The sequence below is a fragment of the Oryx dammah genome, unplaced genomic scaffold (assembly GCF_014754425.2).
Source record: "Oryx dammah isolate SB20612 unplaced genomic scaffold, SCBI_Odam_1.1 HiC_scaffold_15, whole genome shotgun sequence".
NCBI lineage: Eukaryota > Metazoa > Chordata > Mammalia > Artiodactyla > Bovidae > Oryx > Oryx dammah.
In genome coordinates this window covers 482,797-502,393 of record NW_024070199.1, presented here as the reverse complement: position 1 = coordinate 502,393, position 19,597 = coordinate 482,797, and the positions used below count along the sequence as shown (strand labels likewise).

The 19,597-nt window shown below is 43.8% G+C and overlaps 1 protein-coding gene across 2 annotated transcripts in view; it reads right to left on the bottom strand.

Annotated features, from left to right (window-relative positions):
* VSTM5 (V-set and transmembrane domain containing 5) overlaps positions 1–4,565 on the bottom strand; it is a 31,746-nt gene extending 27,181 nt beyond the window's left edge. The window contains exon 1 of one of the 2 annotated variants that reach the window (XM_040256485.1): positions 4,363–4,565. In XM_040256485.1, coding sequence (XP_040112419.1) covers positions 4,363–4,453 — 91 coding nt within the window. In that variant the 5' untranslated portion in view covers positions 4,454–4,565. The remainder of the gene's footprint in view (positions 1–4,362) is intronic. The other variant, XM_040256484.1, reaches the window with a different exon arrangement.
* Positions 4,566–19,597: the final 15,032 nt, after the last annotated feature.

The window sequence follows — 19,597 nt, the reverse complement described above, 5'->3', positions numbered from 1 at the left end:
TGTGGGTGTGTGCTAGGGAAGCAGGCTGCTTTTTAGAAGCTGGGGTTGAAATGCAGGCAGCAAGCTGGCTTGGCTCAGGCCACCAACTAAATTGTTCTACTTAACAACAGGTCCTACTATATAGGTTTATATCCTAGGGTAAACCACAATGGAAAATAATATTAAAAAAAGAATGTATATATATATATGTGTATATATATATATATATATGTGTATATATATATATATATATATATATATATATATAACTATCACTTTGCTGTATGGCAGAAATTAACACAACATTGTAAATCAACTGTACTTCAATTAAAAACAACCAACCAACAACGAAAAAACCCAAGGAGTTCCTACTCGAGTCTTGGATCATCTGCGTCCAGATGAGTAGGGCACTGATCCTCAGAGGCCTGATGGCTAACTTCCGGTGCTGAGAGCTGAGACCGGAGATAACAAGGTCCTGGAAAAGCACTCCACCCGGCCAGGTGAAGGAGACCTGCCAGCTTTCAGGGCTTTTAAGGCCCTGTCTTAGTCAGCTTGAGCTGCTATAACAAAATATCGTGAACCAGGGCCCCAAACAACAGATACTTACTCCTCACAGTTGTGGAGGCTGGAAAGTCCAAGGTCAAGGTGCCAAGAGACTCAGTTCTTGCTGAGGGCCCTCTTCCTGGCTTGTAGACGGGCACCTTCCTGCTGAACTATCATATGCAGCGAGCGGGATCGGTGGTCCTTCTCTCCTTAGAGAGACACCACCCCCTCACAGAAGTCCTGCCCTCGTGACTTCAACTCTAAACTTAATTGCCCCTTCAAGGCCCCACCTCCACATACCATTATATTGGGAGTTAGGGCTTCAACATAATGGTTTTCTGGGGGGACAGAAACATTTAGTTTATAACATTCTGTTCCTGGTCCCCCAAAATTCATGCAATGAATTCCTGCATGAATTAAAAAAAAAAGACAGTAGAGCAGAATGCCCTCTCCAAAGTAGGTGGGCCTCACCCAATCTGCTGAATGCCTGAATAAATAGTTGAGTAAGAAAGAAAAAAAAAATTAATTCCATCCCAACAGTTCCAAAAGTTAACTCATTTCTCCTTCAACTCTAAAGTCTCATCTATAATAAATCAGACTGGGTAAGACTTGAGGTATGATTCTTCTTGAAAGAAAATTATTCTCCAGCTGAGAACCTGGGAAACCAGCTAAGTTATGTGCTTCCAAAATGCAGTGGAACAAGCATAGGATATACACTCTCATTCCAAAGAAGGAGAGATCAGAAGGAAGAAAGGAGTGACAGGTCCCAGGTGAGTCCAAAACCTAGCAAGGTAAATCCATTAGGCCTTAAGGCTCACTCATAATCCTCTGTGGTGCCAGGCTCTGCCTTCAGGACCCACTGACGCAGGGGTCACCTCACCCCTGCAGCTCCGCTGGACACCCCCAGGCCCCCAGGGGGCTCAGCAAAGCCTCCGCTTTGCCTGTTGAAACCAATACCCCGCCCCCCTCCCCTCACATTTGAAACCAAGGAGATAACTCTGATGCTGGCTGAATTGCCTTCATTCTTATCTTATCCTGAAAAATAGCATACACAGCTAGACAGCGATACATCCATCAAGTCCGGTGGCCTCCCCTCATTTCCCTCTGTCTTCACCCCTGCAGTTACACTGGAGTTGTTTCTTCTGGGGGGCTGATTAGGCCCATGGTTCACACCCAGGCTAATCTTATCAAACAGTGGTTTGTCACAATCTCTGTGCTCTCTTCTGAACATGCTCTTTTTTAAAAAATATAGACAGGTTGACAATTTTCCACATCTTTAAGTTCCTATTCTTTTTGCTTAAGAATTCCTTCTTCAAGTCATTTTTCTCTTCTTGCATTTTACTCTAAGCAGACAGGAGGAACCAAGCTGATCCTTCAACACTTCGCTTAAGAATCTCCTCAGTTAATTATCTAATTTCATCATTTCCAAGCTCCTCCTTCAACGGGAACTCTGGAACATGAACACAGCTCAGCCAAGTTCTTTGCCACTTTCTAACAAAGATCACCTTTTCCTTATTGTCCAACAATTTGATCCTCATCTCCATCCAAAACCTCACCAGAACGGCCCTCAGAGTCTGTATTTCTAGCATGTACTTCAAAACTTGTCCAGCTTTTACCCATTACTCAGTTCCAAAGCTGCTTCTACATTTTGGGGGTATTTATGACATCAGCACTTTTTACTTCTGTCTTAGTCAGCTTAGACTGCTGTAACAAAATACTATTGACTGGGCAGCTTAAGGAGCATAGCTCTGGAGGCTGAGACAGCCAAGATCAAGGTCCTGGCAGATTTGGAGGACTCTTCTCCTTCCCTGCAGACAGCTGCCATCTCGCTGTGTCCTCCCGAGGCAGCAAGACGGGGGGGCTCTCCGGTGTCTCTTCCTCCCTGTCAGGGGATCGCAACATCATGACCTCCTCTAAACCTAATGCCTCTCAAAGGCTCCACCTCCAGATACCATCACTTTGTGCGTTAGGGTTTCAACATGGGAATTTTGGGGACACAAGCGTTGGTCCATAACAGTCTCATTCATAGAGAAAAGGCTTCACATGCAGGGTGTGTGTGTGTGTGTGTGTGAGCTTGTGGCACGTGCTTTCACGCAGGCTTCATTGTCAGTGATGCGTATCTGGCTTTCTGGGTGGAGGCTTTGGGCAGAGGCTGCAGAAGAAGAGAGTGGAGGGAGCTGGTGAGAGGGTGGAGCCCCCCTCCACACATCATGCGGGCTAGCCTGGAAACATAGCCCCCCTCAGGCAGGGGCACAGGGCAGATGCCGGCTGGCAGTGGGCAAGTGCTAGGGACCTGCCTTCCTGCAGTTTACAGCTCTGCAGAAGTCGCTCCTCAATGGAGATCTGCAAAACGGTGACCTTTCCTCCCGGTTTTGCATGCGTTTCCTCTTCATCTAGGATGCCCTGTGGCCCACTGTCCCATTCCTGGGCGGCTCTGTCTATCTGTCACTGGGTAGGCACAGCTCCCTTTGGGAATCTTGGTCTAATTCCCCACCTCTGGGTTCTGAGCCTCTAGAGCTTCCAGAACTTTGGCACTCCCTCCTCTCAGGACTGGCCACTCCCAGCCAGCACTCTTGTTTGCTTGTCTGAGGGCAACACTGTGAACCACAGAATCCCCAGTGCCACTGCCGCCTGCTTCCTGGAAGCAGAGGGGCCTGTGAATGAGTGAGTGAACACACGGAATCCGCACTGTGGTGAACGGCTGACCCTGAACGTCAGGGACAGTCGTACAGATGTTACGTGAGAGTGTCTGGTTGGAAACACATTGTAGGGGTGCAAAATGATAGGAAAGGTCACTGCGATCCAGACGCACCCACTCATCTCATGGACTAACCTACTTCCTGCTCCACAGACAGCCAGAGGCCCACGGTCCCTACCAGTCTTTGTGGGTTCCTGAGATTCGCAGCCTTCGAAGCTGGGCTGTAGCTGGAGAGGTGTAAAGGTCAACCGTGCCACATTAACCCAGGTTTAAATACTAACTCTATGACTGTCTAGGTGGCGACAGCTGTGCCTCAGTTTCCTCACTTGTGAAATAGGCATGAGAGCGGCACTTTCTGATTCCCTTTGCTGTTCAGCAGAAACGAACACAACACTGTAAAGCAACTACACTCCAATGAAAATTAAGGCAAAATCAGAAGAGTGGCACTTTGTACATAGAGTTGCTCTGAGGATTCAATGATAGACGTGCCGTCAAGCCCTGGGGACAGTAAGCGCAAAGGCGCCTAGTAAGCAGCGGCTCTTCCTAGAGGTCCTCCCCCGCCCGCGGCCCTGCGCTGGTCATTCTGGAAACCTCGGATGACTAATCTGTAAAATGGGAGTGATCAAAAGGGGAATGACTAAATGAGAAGGTGCAGCTGCGCTCTGATCTGTGGTCTGGGTCCCTGGGATCCAGCCATCTGAACCCTGCGCCCGCGGGAGAGCGGTGAGGGCCATCTCCAGCCCAAGGAGTTCAGACCCCGACCCCGGCCCCGACCCCCTTTCCTCTTTGAGAGGGTCTGCTGCGGGTTCCTCTAAGAGGTGGGGGGCCTAAAGCACCAGGGACCAGCGCTGGGGACACGAGAAGGCAGCGGAGGGAGGGGGGGTCCCCACAGCAGGGGCGGGGCGCGCGTGCGCCGGGATCAAGGATGCCAGGGCCGCAGCTGGATTATTCCAAGAAAAAGGAATACAGAACGCAGAGGCGGAGGGGCCACTGGCAGCCGGCTCTCCCCCGGCGGCTTCCGGCTCTGATCGCACCCGGGGCCGCTCCCCGCTCCAGGCCGCGCCCCGCCCCGCTGGCCGGTGGCCGCGACCCCTACCCAGGATGGTCCGCCCCCCGCCCGGCCCAGCCCGGCCCGCGCTTACTCTGCAGACAGCGGGCGGCGGCCACGCAGAGGGCGAGGACTCCCAGCGAGAGACCGCGGCTCCGCGTCCTTCCGCCCGGCGGCGGCCTCATGAGCGCGCCCGCCGCGCCGGCCGCCCCGCACCGGCGTCCCGGGCGCGAAGGCGCGGCCCGCGCGCGCCCCGCCTCCTCGGCTGCGTCTTGCCGGCCCCGGGGGCAGATGCCGAGCACTGCCGGTGCTCCGGTTGAACCAGTTCCCAGGGAGCGGGCAAGGAAGAGGAGCGAGGAGGGAGGCAGGGAGGAGAGGAAAGCACACACTCCGGGGTAAATCATAGCGAATCATGTAGTCTCCTTCCGTTCACACCCACTTTACTGGTGTTGATTCAGGATTCAGCTGGGCGGCAGAAGGGAGGGAAACTATTAGCTGTTGCCTGAGGACCGAGAGGGAACATCTAATGGCTCCATTGAAACGAAAAGGCTTTCAGAAAAGTGAAATGACAGTCTGGAATGAAAGGGAGGAGAAGAGGATGAGGGAGCCTCAGACTACTCTGGGTTGAGCCGTTGGGCAGTGGTTAGTTGTCCACCAGGTACCATCCATGCATCTCAGCACCATCCATCCATCCATCCTCAGTCCATCCACCTATCTATCCATCTCCCATCCACTATTTATCCAGCCACCATCCATACCTCCATTCATCCATGCATCCGAGATGTGTTCACTGAGAGCCTATTTATTTGCACAGGGCTTAACACATGGTAAATACTCATAAAACACTGATGGAATGAAGCTGGGCACTGTGCTAAAGGCTGGGAATACAACCATGAACAAGATAGAAGTCCTTAGAAATCCTAGCAAGAGGGAGGGGCTAGAAAAACAAACCATTACTGTACAGAGCATGTGTATCTTTGATGAGGGAGGCCCAGGAGGCTACACAGACTCAGATTCTAATGTGCAGCCAGAGTGGAAAACCACTGCTCTAGGCTAGTTAGAAGCTTCTCGTGCCATATTTAAAGACAGTTTGATCTGAATCTATTAGATCCTTTACTTAGAGTAGGATTTCATAGAGGGAAGGAGCATGATAGCATGACTTCATTTAAGCCATGATTATATCTGCTGATAGACTCTATACATGGACATCACCAGATGGTCAACACCGAAATCAGATTGATTATATTCTTTCTCAGATGGAGAAGCTCTATACAAAAACAAGACCAGGAGCTGACTGTGGCTCAGATCATGAACTCCTTATTACCAAATTCAGACTCAAATTGAAGAAAGTAGGGAAAACCACTAGACCATTCAGGTATGACCTAAATCAAATCCCTTATGATTATACAGTGGAAGTGAGAAATAGATTTAAGGGCCTAGATCTGATAGATAGAGTGCCTGATGAACTATGGAATGAGGTTCGTGACATTGTACAGGAGACGGGGATCAAGACCATCCCCATGGAAAAGAAATGCAAAAAGAGCAAAATGGCTGTCTGGGGAGGCCTTACAAATAGCTGTGAAAAGAAGAGAAGCGAAAAGCCAAGGAGAAAAGGAAAGAGATAAGCATCTGAATGCAGAATTCCAAAGAAAAGCAAGAAGAGATAAGAAAGCCTTCTTCAGTGATCAACACAAAGAAATAGAGGAAAACAACAGAATGGGAACGACTAGAGATCTCTTCAAGAAAATTAGATACCAAGGGAACATTTCATGCAAAGATGGGCTCAATCAAGGACAGAAATGGTATGGACCTAACAGAAGCAGAACATATTAAGAAGAGGTGGCAAGAATACACAGAAGAACTGTACAAAAAAGATCTTCACGACCCGGATAATCACGATGGTGTGATCACGCATCTAGAGCCAGACATCCTGGAATGTGAAGTCAAGTGGGCCTTAGAAAGCATCACTACGAACAAATCTATTGGAGGTGATGGAATTCCAGTTGAGCTATTTCAAATCCTGAAAGATGATGCTGTGAAAGTGCTGCACTCAATATGCCAGCAAATTTGGAAAACAGCAGTGGCCACAGGACTGGAAAAGGTCAGTTTTCATTCCAATTCCAAAGAAAGGCAATGCCAAAGAATGCTCAAACTACTGCACAATTGCACTCATCTCACATGCTAGTAAAGTAATGCTCAAAATTCTCCAAGCCAGGCTTCAGCAATACAGGAACTGTGAACTTCCTGATGTTCCAGCTGGTTTTAGAAAAGGCAGAGGAACCAAAGATCATGTTGCCAACATCTGCTGGATCAGGGAAAAGGCAAGATAATTCCAGAAAAACATCTATTTCTGTTTTATTGACTATGCCAAAGCCTTTAACTGTGTGGATCACAATAAACTGTGGAAAAGTCTGAGAGAGATGGGAATACCAGACCACCTAACCTGCCTCTTGAGAAATCTGTATGCAGGTCAGGAAGCAACAGTTAGAACTGGACATGGAACAACAGACTGGTTCCAAATAGGAAAAGGAGTACGTCAAGGCTGTATATTGTCCCCCTACTTATTTAACTTATATGCAGATTACATCATGAGAAACGCTGGACTGGAAGAAACACAAGCTGGAATCAAAATTGCCAGGAGAAATATCAATAACCTCAGATATGCAGATGACACCACCCTTATGGCAGAAAGTGAAGAGGAACTAAAAAGCCTCTTGATGAAAGTGAAAGAGGAGAGTGAAAAAGTTGGCTTAAAGCTCAACATTCAGAAAACGAAGATCATGGCATCCAGTCCCATCACTTCATGGGAACTAGATGGGGAAACAGTGGAAACGGTGTCAGACTTTATTTTTTGGGGCTCCAAAATCACTGCAGATGGTGACTGCAGCCATGAAATTAAAAGACGCTTACTCCTTGGAAGGAAGTTATGACCAACCTAGATAGCATATTCAAAAGCAGAGACATTACTTTGCTGACTAAGGTCCGTCTAGTCAAGGCTATGGTTTTTCCAGTAGTCATGTATGGATGTGAGAGTTGGACTGTGAAGAAAGCTGAGCACTGAAGAATTGATGCTTTTGAACTGTGATGTTGGAGAAGACTCTTGAGAGTCCCTTGGACTGCAAGGAGATCCAACAAGTCCATTCTGAAGGAGATCAGCCCTGGGATTTCTTTGGAAGGAATGATGCTAAAGCTGAAACTCCAGTACTTTGACCACCTCATGTGAAGAGTTGACTCATTGGAATAGACTTTGATGCTGGGAGGGGTTTGGGGCAGGAGGAGAAGGGGACAACAGAGGATGAGATGGCTGGATGGCATCCCTGACTCGATGGACGTGAGTCTGAGTGAACTCTGGAAGATGGTGATGGACAGGGAGGCCTGGCGAGCTGCGATTCATGGGGTCGCAAAGAGTCGGACACGACTGAGCAACTGAACTGAACTGATCTGCTGTTTCATTTTTTCATTCTCTCTCTCCATCCCTCCTTCCTTCCCTTCCTTTCTTTTTACAGTTATTAGTTTGGTGCCTAAAATGTCCCAGGTATGGCAATAAATCTGGTTGAGGCAGAGAGAAAGAATAGGGAAGAAAACTAGAAAAGCATGTTGGGACTAAGATTTGGGAGGTCTATGTACTGACGCTGGGGGATTCCTTGGTGGCTCAGTGGTAAAGAGTCTGCCTGCAATGCCAGAGATGCAGGAGATGTGGGTCTGACCCCTGGGTCAGGAAAATCCCCTGGAGGAGGGCAAGGCAACCCACTCCAATATTCTTGCCTGGAGAATCCTATGAACAGAGAAGCCTAGTGGGCTACAGTTGGTAGCCAAACAGTCAGACGTGGCTGAAGAGACTCGGCACACACATACTAATACTGAGGATGCTTGTTTTTTTTATAAGGATATAATTCAAGATACATAATGAGTATGAAATGTAGTCTTCTCCTTTGCAATCTTTGACATATACTTTCTCCCTCAGGTATTTGGTAATTCTTCTCACCAATCAACCACTTGGTTTAAAAAGAAAACTCACCAGTGTTTATTTCCTCAAAACCTTAATAGCCATTCTTCACTTCCAATGGAAGCAAATGATGTGTGTTTATAGTGACCTAGCTTTATGACAGCCATGTATCCTCAAACAATTCTCATGTTCAGAGACAGTTGTGATTTTTATATTATTTTTTTAAAATTAATTACTTTCTTTATTTTACTTTACAATATTGTATTGGTTTTGCCATATATTGACTTGAATCCACCATGGGTGTACATGTGCTCGCCATCCTGAACCCCCCTCTCTCTTCCCTCCCCATCCCATCCCTCTGGGTCATCCCAGTGCACCAGCCCCGCGCACGCTGTATCATGCATCAAACCTGGACTGGTGATTCATTTCACATATGATATTTTACATGATTCAATGTCATTCTCCCATATCATCCCAGCCTCGCCCTCTCCCACAGAGTCCAAAAGACTTCAATACATCTGTGTCTCTTTTGCTGTCTCGCATATAGGGTTATTGTTACCTCCTTTCTAAATTCCATATATATGTGTTGGTATACTGTATTGGTGTTTTTCTTTCTGGCTTACTTCACTCTGTATCATAGGCTCCAGTTTCATCCACCTCATTAGAACTGATTCAAATGTATTCTTTTTAATGGCTGAGTAATATCCCATTGTGTATATGTACCACAGCTTTCTTATCCATTCATCTGCTGATGGACATCTAGGTTGCTTCCATATCCTGGCTATTATAAACAGTGCTGTGATGAACATTGGGGTACACATGTCTCTTTTGATTCTGGTTTCCTCAGTGTGTATGCCCAGCAGTGGGATTGCTGGGTCATATGGCAGTTCTATTTCCAGTTTTTTAAGGAATCTCCACACTGTTCTCCATAGTGGCTGTACTAGTTTGCATTCCCACAAACAATGTGAGAGGGTTCTCTTTTCTCCATACCCTCTCCAGGATTTATTGCTTGTAGACTTTTGGATAGCAGACATTCTGGCTGGTGTGAAATGGTACCTCACTGTGGTTTTGATTTGCATTTCTCTGATAATGAGTGATGTTGAGCATCTTTTCATGTATTTGGTAGCTATCTGTATGTCTTCTTTGGGGAAATATCTGTTTAGTTCTTTGGCCCACTTTTTGATTGGGTCATTTATTTTTCTAGAATTGAGCTCCAGGTGTTGCTTGTATATTTTTGAGATTAATTCTTTGTCCATTGCTTCATTTGCTATTATTTTCTCCCATTCTGAAGGCTGTCTTTTCACCTTGCTTACAGTTTCCTTTGTTGTGCAGAAGCTTTTAATTTTAATTAGGTCCCATTTGTTTATTTTTGCTTTTATTTCCAATATTCTGAGAGGTGGGTCATAGAGGATCCTGCTGTGATTTATGTCAGAGAGTGTCTTGCCTATGTTTTCCTCTAGGAGTTTAATAGTTTTTGGTCTAACATTTAGATCTTTAATCCATTTTGAGTTTATTTTTGTGTATGGTGTTAGAAGGTGTTCTAGTTTCATTCTTTTACAAGTGGTTGACCAGTTTTCCCAGCACCACTTGTTAAAGTGATTGTCTTTTCTCCATTGTATATTCTTGCCTCCTTTGTCAAAGATAAGGTGTCCATAGGTGCATGGATTTATCTCTGGGCTTTCTGTTTTGTTCTATTGATCTATATTTCTGTCTTTGTGCCAGTACCATACTGTCTTGATGACTGTGGCTTTGTAGTAGAGCCTGAAGTCAGGGAGGTTGATTCCTCCAGTTCCATTCTTCTTTCTCAAGATTGCTTTGGCTATTCGAGGTTTTTTGTATTTCAAAATTGTGAAATTATTTGTTCTATTTCTCTGAAAAATACCGTTGGTAGCTTGATAGGAATTGCATTGAATCTCTAGATTGCTTTGGGTAGTATGCTCATTTTCACTATATTGATTCCTTTGATCCATAAACACGGTATACTTCTCCATCTATTAGTGTCCTGTTTGATTTCTTTCACCAGTGTTTTATAGTTTTCTATAGAGGTCTTTTATTTCTTTAGGTAGATATATTCTTAAGTATTTTATTCTTTTTGTTGCAATGGTGAATGGAATTGTTTCCTTAATTTCTCTTTCTGTGTTCTCATTGTTAGTGTATAGGAATGCAAGGGATTTCTGTGTGTTGATTTTATATCCTGCAACTTTACTATATTCATTGATTAGCTCTAGTAATTTTCTGGTGGAGTCTTTAGGGTTTTCTATGTAGAGGATCATGTCACCTGCAAACAGTGAGAATTTTACTTCTTCTTTTCCAATCTGGATTCCTTTTATTTCTTTTTCTGTTCTGATTACTGTGGCCCAAACTTCCAAAACTATGTTGAGTAGTAGTGGTGAAAGTGGGCAACCTTGTCTTGTTCCTGACTTTAGGGGAAATGCTTTCAATTTGTCACCATTGAGGGTAATGTTTGCTGAGGGTTTGTCACATATAGCTTTTATTATGTTGAGGTATATTCCTTCTATTCCTGTTTTCTGGAGAGTTTTTTTTTTTTTTTTAGTCATAAATGAATGTTGGATTTTGTCAAAGGCTTTCTCTGCATCTATTAAGGTAATCATATGGCTTTTATTTTTCACTTTGTTAATGTGGTGTATTACATTGATTGATTTGCAGATATTGAAGAATCCTTGCATCCCTGGGACAAAGCCCACTTGGTCATGATGTATGATGTTTTTAATATGTTGTTGGATTCTGTTTGCTCACGTTTTGTTAAGGATTTTTGCATTTATGTTAATCAGTGATATTGGCCAGTAGTGTTTTTTTTTTTTTTTTTTGTGTGGCATCTGCGCCAGGTTTTGGTACTAGGGTGATGGTGGCCTCATAGAATGAGTTTGGAAGTTTACCTTCCTTTTCAATTTTCTGGAAGAGTTTGAATTGAATAGGTGTTAGTTCTTCTCTAAATTTTTGGTAGAATTCAGCTGTGAAGCCATCTGGTCCTGGTCTTTTGTTTGTTGGATGAGTTCTGATTACAGTTTCAATTTCCATGCTTGTGATAGATTTGTTAAGGTTTTCTATTTCTTCCTGGTTCAATTTTTGAAAGTTGTACTTTTCTAAGAATTTGTCCATTTCTTCCAAGTTATCCATTTTATTTGCATGTAGTTGCTGATAATAGTCTCTTATGATCCTCTGTATTTGTGTGTTGTCTGTTGTGGTCTCTCCATTTTCATTTCTAATTTTGTTGATTTGATTTTTCTCCCTTTGTTTTTGATGAATCTGGCTAATGATTTGTCAATTTTATTTATCTTCTCTAAGAACCATCTTTTTGTTGTGTCGATTTTTGCTATGGTCTCTTTTGTTTCTTTTGCATTTATTTCTGCCCGAATTTTGAAGATTTCTTTCCTTCTACTAACCCTGGGGTTCGTAATTTCTTCCTTTTCAAGTTGCTTTAGGTGTAGATTTAGGTTATTTATTTGACTTTTTTCTTGTTTCTTGAGGTAAGCCTGTATTGTTATGAACCTTCCTGTTAGTACTGGTTTTACGGTGTCCCATGGGTTTTGGGTTGTTGTGTTTTCATTTTCATTCATTTCTATGCATATTTTGATTTCTTCTATGATTTGTTGTTTATTCAGCAGCGTTTTGTTCAGCCTCCATATGTTGGGATTTTCAATAGTTTTTCTCCTGTAATTGACATCTAATCTTACTGCATTGTGGTCAGAAAAGATGCTTGGAATGATTTCAATTTTTTTGAATTTACCAAGGCTAGGTTTATGGCCCAGGATGTGATCTGTCCTGGAGAAGATTCCGTGAGCACTTGAGAAAAAGGTGAAATTCATTGTTTTCAGGTGAAATGTCCTCTAGATATCAATTAGGTCTGACTGGTCTATTGTATCATTTAAAGTTTGTGTTTCCCTGTTAATTTTCTGTTTACTTGATCTATCCATAGGTGTGAGTAGGGTATTAAAGTCTCCCACTATTATTGTGTTATTGTTAATTTCCCCTTTCATGCTTGTTAGCATTTGTCTTACATATTGTGGTGCTCCTATGTTGGTCGCATATATATTTATAATTGTTATATTTTCTTCTTGGATTGATCCTTTGATCATTATGTAGTGTCCATCTTTGGCTCTTTTCACAGCCTTTGTTTTAAAGTCTATTTTATCTGATATGAGTATTGCTACTCCTGGTTTCTTTTGGTCTCTATTTGCATGGAATATCTTTTTCCAGTCCTCAGTTTCAGTCTGTATATGTCCCTTGTTTCGAGGCAGATCTCTTGTAGACAACATATATAGGGGTCTTGTTTTTGTATCCATTCAGCCAGTCTTTCTCTTTTGGTTGGGGCATTCAACACATTTACGGTTAAGGTAATTATTGATAAGTATGATTCCGTTGCCATTTACTTTATTGTTTTGAGTTTGAGCTTATACACTCTTTCTGTGTTTCCTGTCTAGAAAGTATCCTTTAGCATTTGTTGGAGAGCTGTTTTGGTGGTGCTGAGTTCTCTGAGCTTTTGCTTGTCTGTAAAGCTTTTGATTTCTCCTTCATATTTGGACGAGTTCCTTGCTGGGTACAGTAATCTTGGCTGTAGGTTTTTCTCTTTCATCACTTTAAGTATGTCCCGCCATTCCTCCTGGCCTGAAGAGTTTTTATTGAAAGATCAGCTGTTACCCTTATGGGAATCCCCTTGTGTGTTATTTGTTGTTTTTCCCTTGCTGCTTTTAATATTTGTTCTTTGTGTTTGATCTTTGTTAAATTGATTAATATGTGTCTTGGGGGTGTTTTGCCTTGGGTTTATCCTTTTGGGGACTCTCTGGGTTTCTTAGACTTGGGTGATTATTTCCTTACCCATTTTAGGGAAGTTTTCAACTATTATCTTCTCAAGAATTTTCTCATGGTCTTTCTTTTTGTCTTCTTCTTCTGGGACTCCTATGATTCGAATGTTGGGGTGTTTCACATTGTCCCAGAGGTCTCTGAGGTTGTCCTCATTTCTTTTAATTCTTTTTTCTTTTTCCCTCTCTGTTTCATTTATTTCTACCATTCTGTCTTCTACCTCACTTATCCTATCTTCTGCCTCCGTTATTCTAGTTGGTTCCCTCCAAAGTGTTTTTCATCTCATTTATTGCATTATTTATTATACATTGACTCTTTTTTATTTCTTCTAGGTCCTTGTTAAACCTTTCTTGCATCTTCTCAATCCTTGTCTCCAGGCTATTTATCTGTACCTCCAATTTGTTTTCAAGATTTTGGATCATTTTCACTATCATTATTTGGAATTCTTTATCAGATAGATTCCCTATCTCTTCCTCTTTTGTTTGGTTTGGTGGGCATTTATCCTGTTCCTTTACCTGCTGGGTATTTATCTGCCTTTTCATCTTGTGTGTTTGGGGTGGCCTTTCTGTATTCTTGCAGTTGGTGGTTCCTCTTTATTGTGGAGGTTCCTCACTGTGGGTGGGATTGGATGGGTGGCTTGTCAAGGTTTTCTGGTTAGGGAAGCTTGTATCAGTGTTCTGGTGGGTGGGGCTAGATTTCTTCTTTCTGAAGTGCAATGAAGTGTCCAGTAATAAGTTTTGAGATGTCATTGGGTTTGGTGTGACTTTGATCAGCCTGTATATTGAGGCTCAGGGTTATGTTCCTGTTTTGCTGGAGAATTTATGTGGTATGTCTTGCTCTGGAGCTTGTTGGCCCTTGGGTGGTGTTTGGTTTCAGTGTAGGTATGGAGGCATTTGATGAGCTCCTATCGATTAATGTTCCCTGGATTCAGGAGTTCTCCAGTGTTCTCAGGATTTGGACTTAAGCCTCCTGACTCTGGTTTTCAGTCTTATTCTTACAGTAGGCTCAAGACTTCTGCATCTATACAGCACCCATGATAAAACATCTAGGTTAATGGTGAAAAGTTTCTCCTGTGAGGGACACAGGAGAGGTACACAGGGTTACATGGAGAAGAGAAGAGGGAGGAGGGAGATAGAGGTGACCAGGAGGAGAAGAGGGGGAATCAAAAGGTGAGAGAGCAAGCTAGCCAGTAATCACTTCCCTATGTGTTCTCCACAGTCTGGATCCCTCAGAGATGTTCACGGAGTTACACAGAGAAGAGAAGAAAAGAGGGAGGAAGGAGACAGAAGTGGCCAGGAGAATAAAAGGAGGATCAAAAGGAGAGAGACAGATCCAGCCAGTAATCAGTTCTCTAAGTGTTCTCCACAGCCCGGAACAAACAAAGAGATTCATCTAGTTGGGTAGAGAAGAATAGGGGGAAGGAGGAGATAGAGGCGACCTGGTGGAGAAAAAGGAGAGTCAAAAAGGGGAGAGAGCAATCAGGTCAGTGATCTCCCTCCCAAGTAAAAATGGGTACTGAAGATTGGATTCTTAAAGGTACAAAGTTGATAGCAAATACCAAAAAGCAAAGATTAAAAATCTTGAGTAGAGGTTAGATTCTCAAAGATACAATATTAAAAAAACAAACAAACAAACAAACAAACAAAAAAAAACAAAACCCCCCACAAAGTCACAGAAATTATCATATATATATATATATTAGGGTTGGTCTTTTTTTTTGGCAAGGTAATAGGTTATAAAAATGAAAATTAAATGAATAATGAGGACTTAAAATAACAATTTTTTTTTTAATTTTAAAAATGATAATAGTAAAAATATATCTAAGACTTTCTCTGGAGCTCTCGTGGACAGCGTGGGGTCAGTTCATTTTCAGATAGTTCCTTGGTCCGGCTTGTACTTCTCACGGTCTATAGGTCCTTCCTATGTTCAGTTCAGTTCAGTTTAGTTCAGTCGCTCACTCATGTCTGACTCTTTGCGACCCCATGAATTGCAGCACGCCAGGCCTCCCTGTCCATCACCAACTCCCGGAGTTCACTCGGACTTAGGTCCATCGAGTCGGTGATGTCATCCAGACATCTCATCCTCTGTCATCCCCTTCTCCTCCTGCCCCCAATCCCTCCCAGCTTCAGAGTCTTTTCCAATGAGTCAACTCTTCACATGAGGTGGCCAAAGTACTGGAGTTTCAGCTTTAGCATCATTCCTTCCAAAGAACACCCAGGACTGATCTCCTTTAGAATGGACTGGTTGGATCTCCTTGCAGTCCATGGGACTCTCAAGAGTCTTCTCCAACACCACAGTTCAAAAGCATCAATTCTTCGGCACTCAGCTTTCTTCACAGTCCAACTCTCACATCCATACATGACTACTGGAAAAACAATAGCCTTGACTAGACAGACCTTTGTTTGCCAAGTAATGTCTCTGCTTTTGAATATGCTATCTATGTTGGTCATTCATGGCTGCAATCACCACTGCAGTGATTTTGGAGCCCCCCAAAATAAAGTCTGACATTGTTTCCACTGTTTCCCCATCTATTTGCCTTCCTATGTAGTCGGTGCTAACTACAGGGTTTTAATCTATTGCACCTGTCACTTCCAAAGCGGTTCCCTCTGTTTATGTTAGCTTCTTCTGTTTGCTGGTCTCTTCAGTATCTAATTTCTGCCCTGACACAAGGCAGGCTCGCTTGTTCAGTCGTGCTTTAGGGAGGGAGGAACACTGCAAACAGATACCACTGGCGTGTGTTCACAGTGATTCAGCCACGCTGGGTTTGCCCCCACTCACTGTGCTTTCCCAGTCTACACTGCTCAGATGCTAGGTTGCTCTGCTGGGAACTGTCTGATGTGGGCCTTGGTTTGCATGCACTTCCCAGGTCTAAGCTGCTCAGGTTCAGGTTCTCAGGAATTCCACAAAGGCGCAGACTTGGTTGGGCCTGCGTTTTGCACCCATCCCAGGTCTGAACAGCTCAGGTGACCAGGTCCTTGGTGCACGTAGTTGCCCCCAGTTGAAGACTGCAACTTATCCCCTCCCCCATCCGAGCCGCTCAGTTTTCTGGGTGTACAACGGGTGCGCCTTCTCTCTTCTGGGAAGCTGATCTCTGGCTGCAACCCTCTCATTGGATGTCGACCTTCCAGAATCCCAAGAAGTCTTGGTTAGCAACGAAGTCTGTTTGCAGTTTGCTATAGGATGCCTCTCTGGGGCCGTGATTGCCCCTTCCAGCTCTGGCTGCCTTGGCCTGCCTGTCTCCAGCGGGGGATGGGCTGGTCCACAGCAGGCTAACTCTGCTCAGTCCTTTGTTCTGTGAGCGTGCCTGGGAGTGGTGAGGGCTTTTCACGGGATCACGGGATAGCTATCCCACAGTCTGGGTTGCTATCTCAAGCTAGTTTCCTCAGGGCATTCAGGCCCAGTCCTTTTCCTAAGCAATGTCGCCTGCTCCTCCCTGTCCCTCCCCTGCTTGCTAGTGGGGGGTGCAAGCATCTGGACTGTTGCACCGCTGAGAGTTGCTGTTGGGCACATAATCTGTGGGGTTTAATTATTTATTTATTTTCCCTCCCAGTTATTTTGCCCTCTGAGATTCCAAGGCTTGCCACAGACCTGCGGGAGAGAGTGTTTCCTGGTGTTTGGAAACTTATCTCGTTTTTAAGACTCCCTTCTCAGGACGGATCTCCATCCCTACCTCTTTTGTCTCTCTTTTTATCTTTTATATTTTTTCCTACCTCCTTTCAAAGACAATGGGCTGCTTTTCTGGGTGCCTGATGTCCTCTGCCAGCATTCAGAAGTTGTTCTGTGGAATTTGTTTGGTGCTCAAATGTTCTTTCGATGAATTTGTGGGAGAGAAAGTGGTCTTCCCGTCCTACTCCGCCACCATCTTAGGACCGCCTTCAGTTCTGATTTTTAATATGCTGTCCTGTTGTTCCTGTAAGGACATATGAATTTGTGAGACCATATATCTTGGTGTTTGGCTCTGAAAAATTGGTCATCACCTTCAGATAACCTGTAAGCTCTGCGGTTTGTTTGTTTTTTGGTCTCCTTTGAAAATATGCATGTTGTTTATTGTGTACATGGTGTTAGGGTGCCAGGCAGGTGGTTAAACTGGGAGGGAATTGTGTTGAATGCTGCAGTATGAAAGACCTGTACAAATCTTTATTAAAACTGGTTGCTTTGAGCTGAGCTTTTCTGGTGTCTTAAGGTCCCTAAGCTGAGTTGATACGTATTCCCATGTCACCCTGCAGCCCCATGTAGGCCATGTCACCCTGCAGCCCCATGTAGGCCAAGACTTCTAAGATGGTAGATCCCAAATGAAATTCCTTTCCACCCTTGAACTTGGCTGGTCCAAACTGCCTGTACCACACAGCCTGTGTTAGCCTCTATGACAAGGAGTTGTGGAGTTGTGGTGCAGACAAGCCTTGTTCCCTATTAGTTTATGGTCCCCCTTAGGGATGAATACCAAAACTTAATCTCTTAATATCCCTTCTACATGATAATAGTGCTTCTGGGGAGCACACTGGGTAAGAACTCTGGCTCTGGGAGTCAGACAGATGCAGGAAAAGCCCAGCTTTTCCACTTCTAGCTGTGTGACCTCAGGCTGTTTAGCATTTCTTTCCAGCAGTTTCCTTCTCTGTAAAATAGGATTCTGATATTCCTACTCAGTAATGCTGCCGGGAGAGTCAAATAAAACACAATTGCGAAGTGGGATGGTTGCAGGGGAACCCCTGATTCACATCAGTTATTATCACAGTGTCTAGCATCTAGTGCTGTGATAATAGGTGCTTGGCAACTGAACACGTTTCTCTGGTGGGTTCATGCTTTTTAGTCTTGATCTCTAAGACTATACTTCTTGTCAGGGGAGGGTGTAATTTTCTTGGTTCTGTCTTGCCACAGCAAAAGTTTGAAGTGATAAATGGACCAGTGTTACAGCTCGGTGTTACAGCTCAGTTTTATTTGTCAAGCAAAGGAAAATACATCCTCAAGGCGTGAGGATGGGCTGACCCAAAAGTCTCGAAGAGAAGGGAGGCAAGAGGCTCAATTTTGGCTCTTCCTTTTATCTTTTTTTTCTCCTCCCCCTGAGCCTGCCCTATGTAAACTGGGCTAGTCAGCAGAGGTGTTTGCTTCACCTGAGGTTCTCACTCTGGTCCTTGGACTTTTCTTTCTTCTATTTTCGTGGGCTTTTCCCTTCTTTGTCTTTTAGCCACCACCATTCTGGACTCCTTTTTCTTATTCTAACTACCTAACACTTCTCAAAGGCAGAGATTGTTTCTTCCACATCTCTGGGCTGTCTCTTCTTGCACAGTGCCCAGTATAAAGAAGGTGTTCAACAGATATGTGGTGGACGGCAAAAATCTAACCCTAATTTAGCTGTTCTATTACAGAAATGATTTCATAGCTCTGGGTCTCAGTTTCTTCATTGGTAAAAATCAAGTACAAGGTCTGGAGCAGATGCCATGTGCTTGATTCCAGAATATGATCTGCAGAACGTTTTCAGTCAAATATAACAAAACAAACACGTAGATTAGAAAAACAAACAAATAACAGTTTTCCTGAATTAGCTAGCATTTTTGAGCTAGTTGACTAGCAGGATCTGACATCATCGTTAGGGACCAGGATGAGCTGGATATCTCATATACAGGATGGGAATTGAGCTAGTCAAGTTTGATTTCAATAAAAGTCAATGAAAAAGCTACAAAGTCAGGGCACAATGAAGGAAATTAAAGCAGACATGATGAGGTACTTTCGTTAAGACTCTGCTCCTAATGCAGGGCTCTCAACTTTGAGCTCTGATTAGAGGAATAGATCCCACATACTGCAATTAAGGGTTCACATGCTGCAACTAAAAATCCTGTGAATCACAACTGAAGGTTCCGAATGCCACAACTAAGATCCAGTATAGTCAAACAAAGTAGATAAATTAATTAATTAATAAAAAATAAAACAAAAAATATAACAGGTATGATGAAAACTTAGTAGTCATATTTTAAAAATCATGGTTTGCCATCATATTTAAAAAAATCAAGGTGACCTATATGCCATGTTGTATGGATCTACTGCCATTTGTGTCTTCATTAGCCATTTAGGTTATTTTCAGTCTTGGCCTATTGACGTCAGTCAGTTTCATTATCTTCACAGCATTGTCACCGCCTGAAATTACTTTCTTCATCTGTTGGGTGGTGTTTGCCTCCTCTCTTCTCCCCTAGCTGAAACCTCTTCCAGTTCTCCACTTTTTCTGTAGGGTTGCCATCCCCTGGGGAGAAGGCACTGGTGGCCCACTGCAGTATCTTGCCTAGAAAATCGCATGGTTGGAGGAGCCTTGTAGGCTATAGTCCATGGGGTTGTGAAAGGTTGTTGTTGAATCACGACGCCGGGATTCTTGGCCCCTAGAGGAGAAAAATTCAATCCGGGGCAAGAGACAAGGCTTGATCGCTCAGAGCTTTTGTGTAATAAAGTTTTATTAAAGTATAAAGTAGATAGAGAAAGCTTCTGACATAGGCATCAGAAGGGGGCAGAAAGAGTACCCCCCTGCTAGTCTTCAGCTGGATGTATATAGTCATTAGCAGTCTGTTAATGAAAGAAA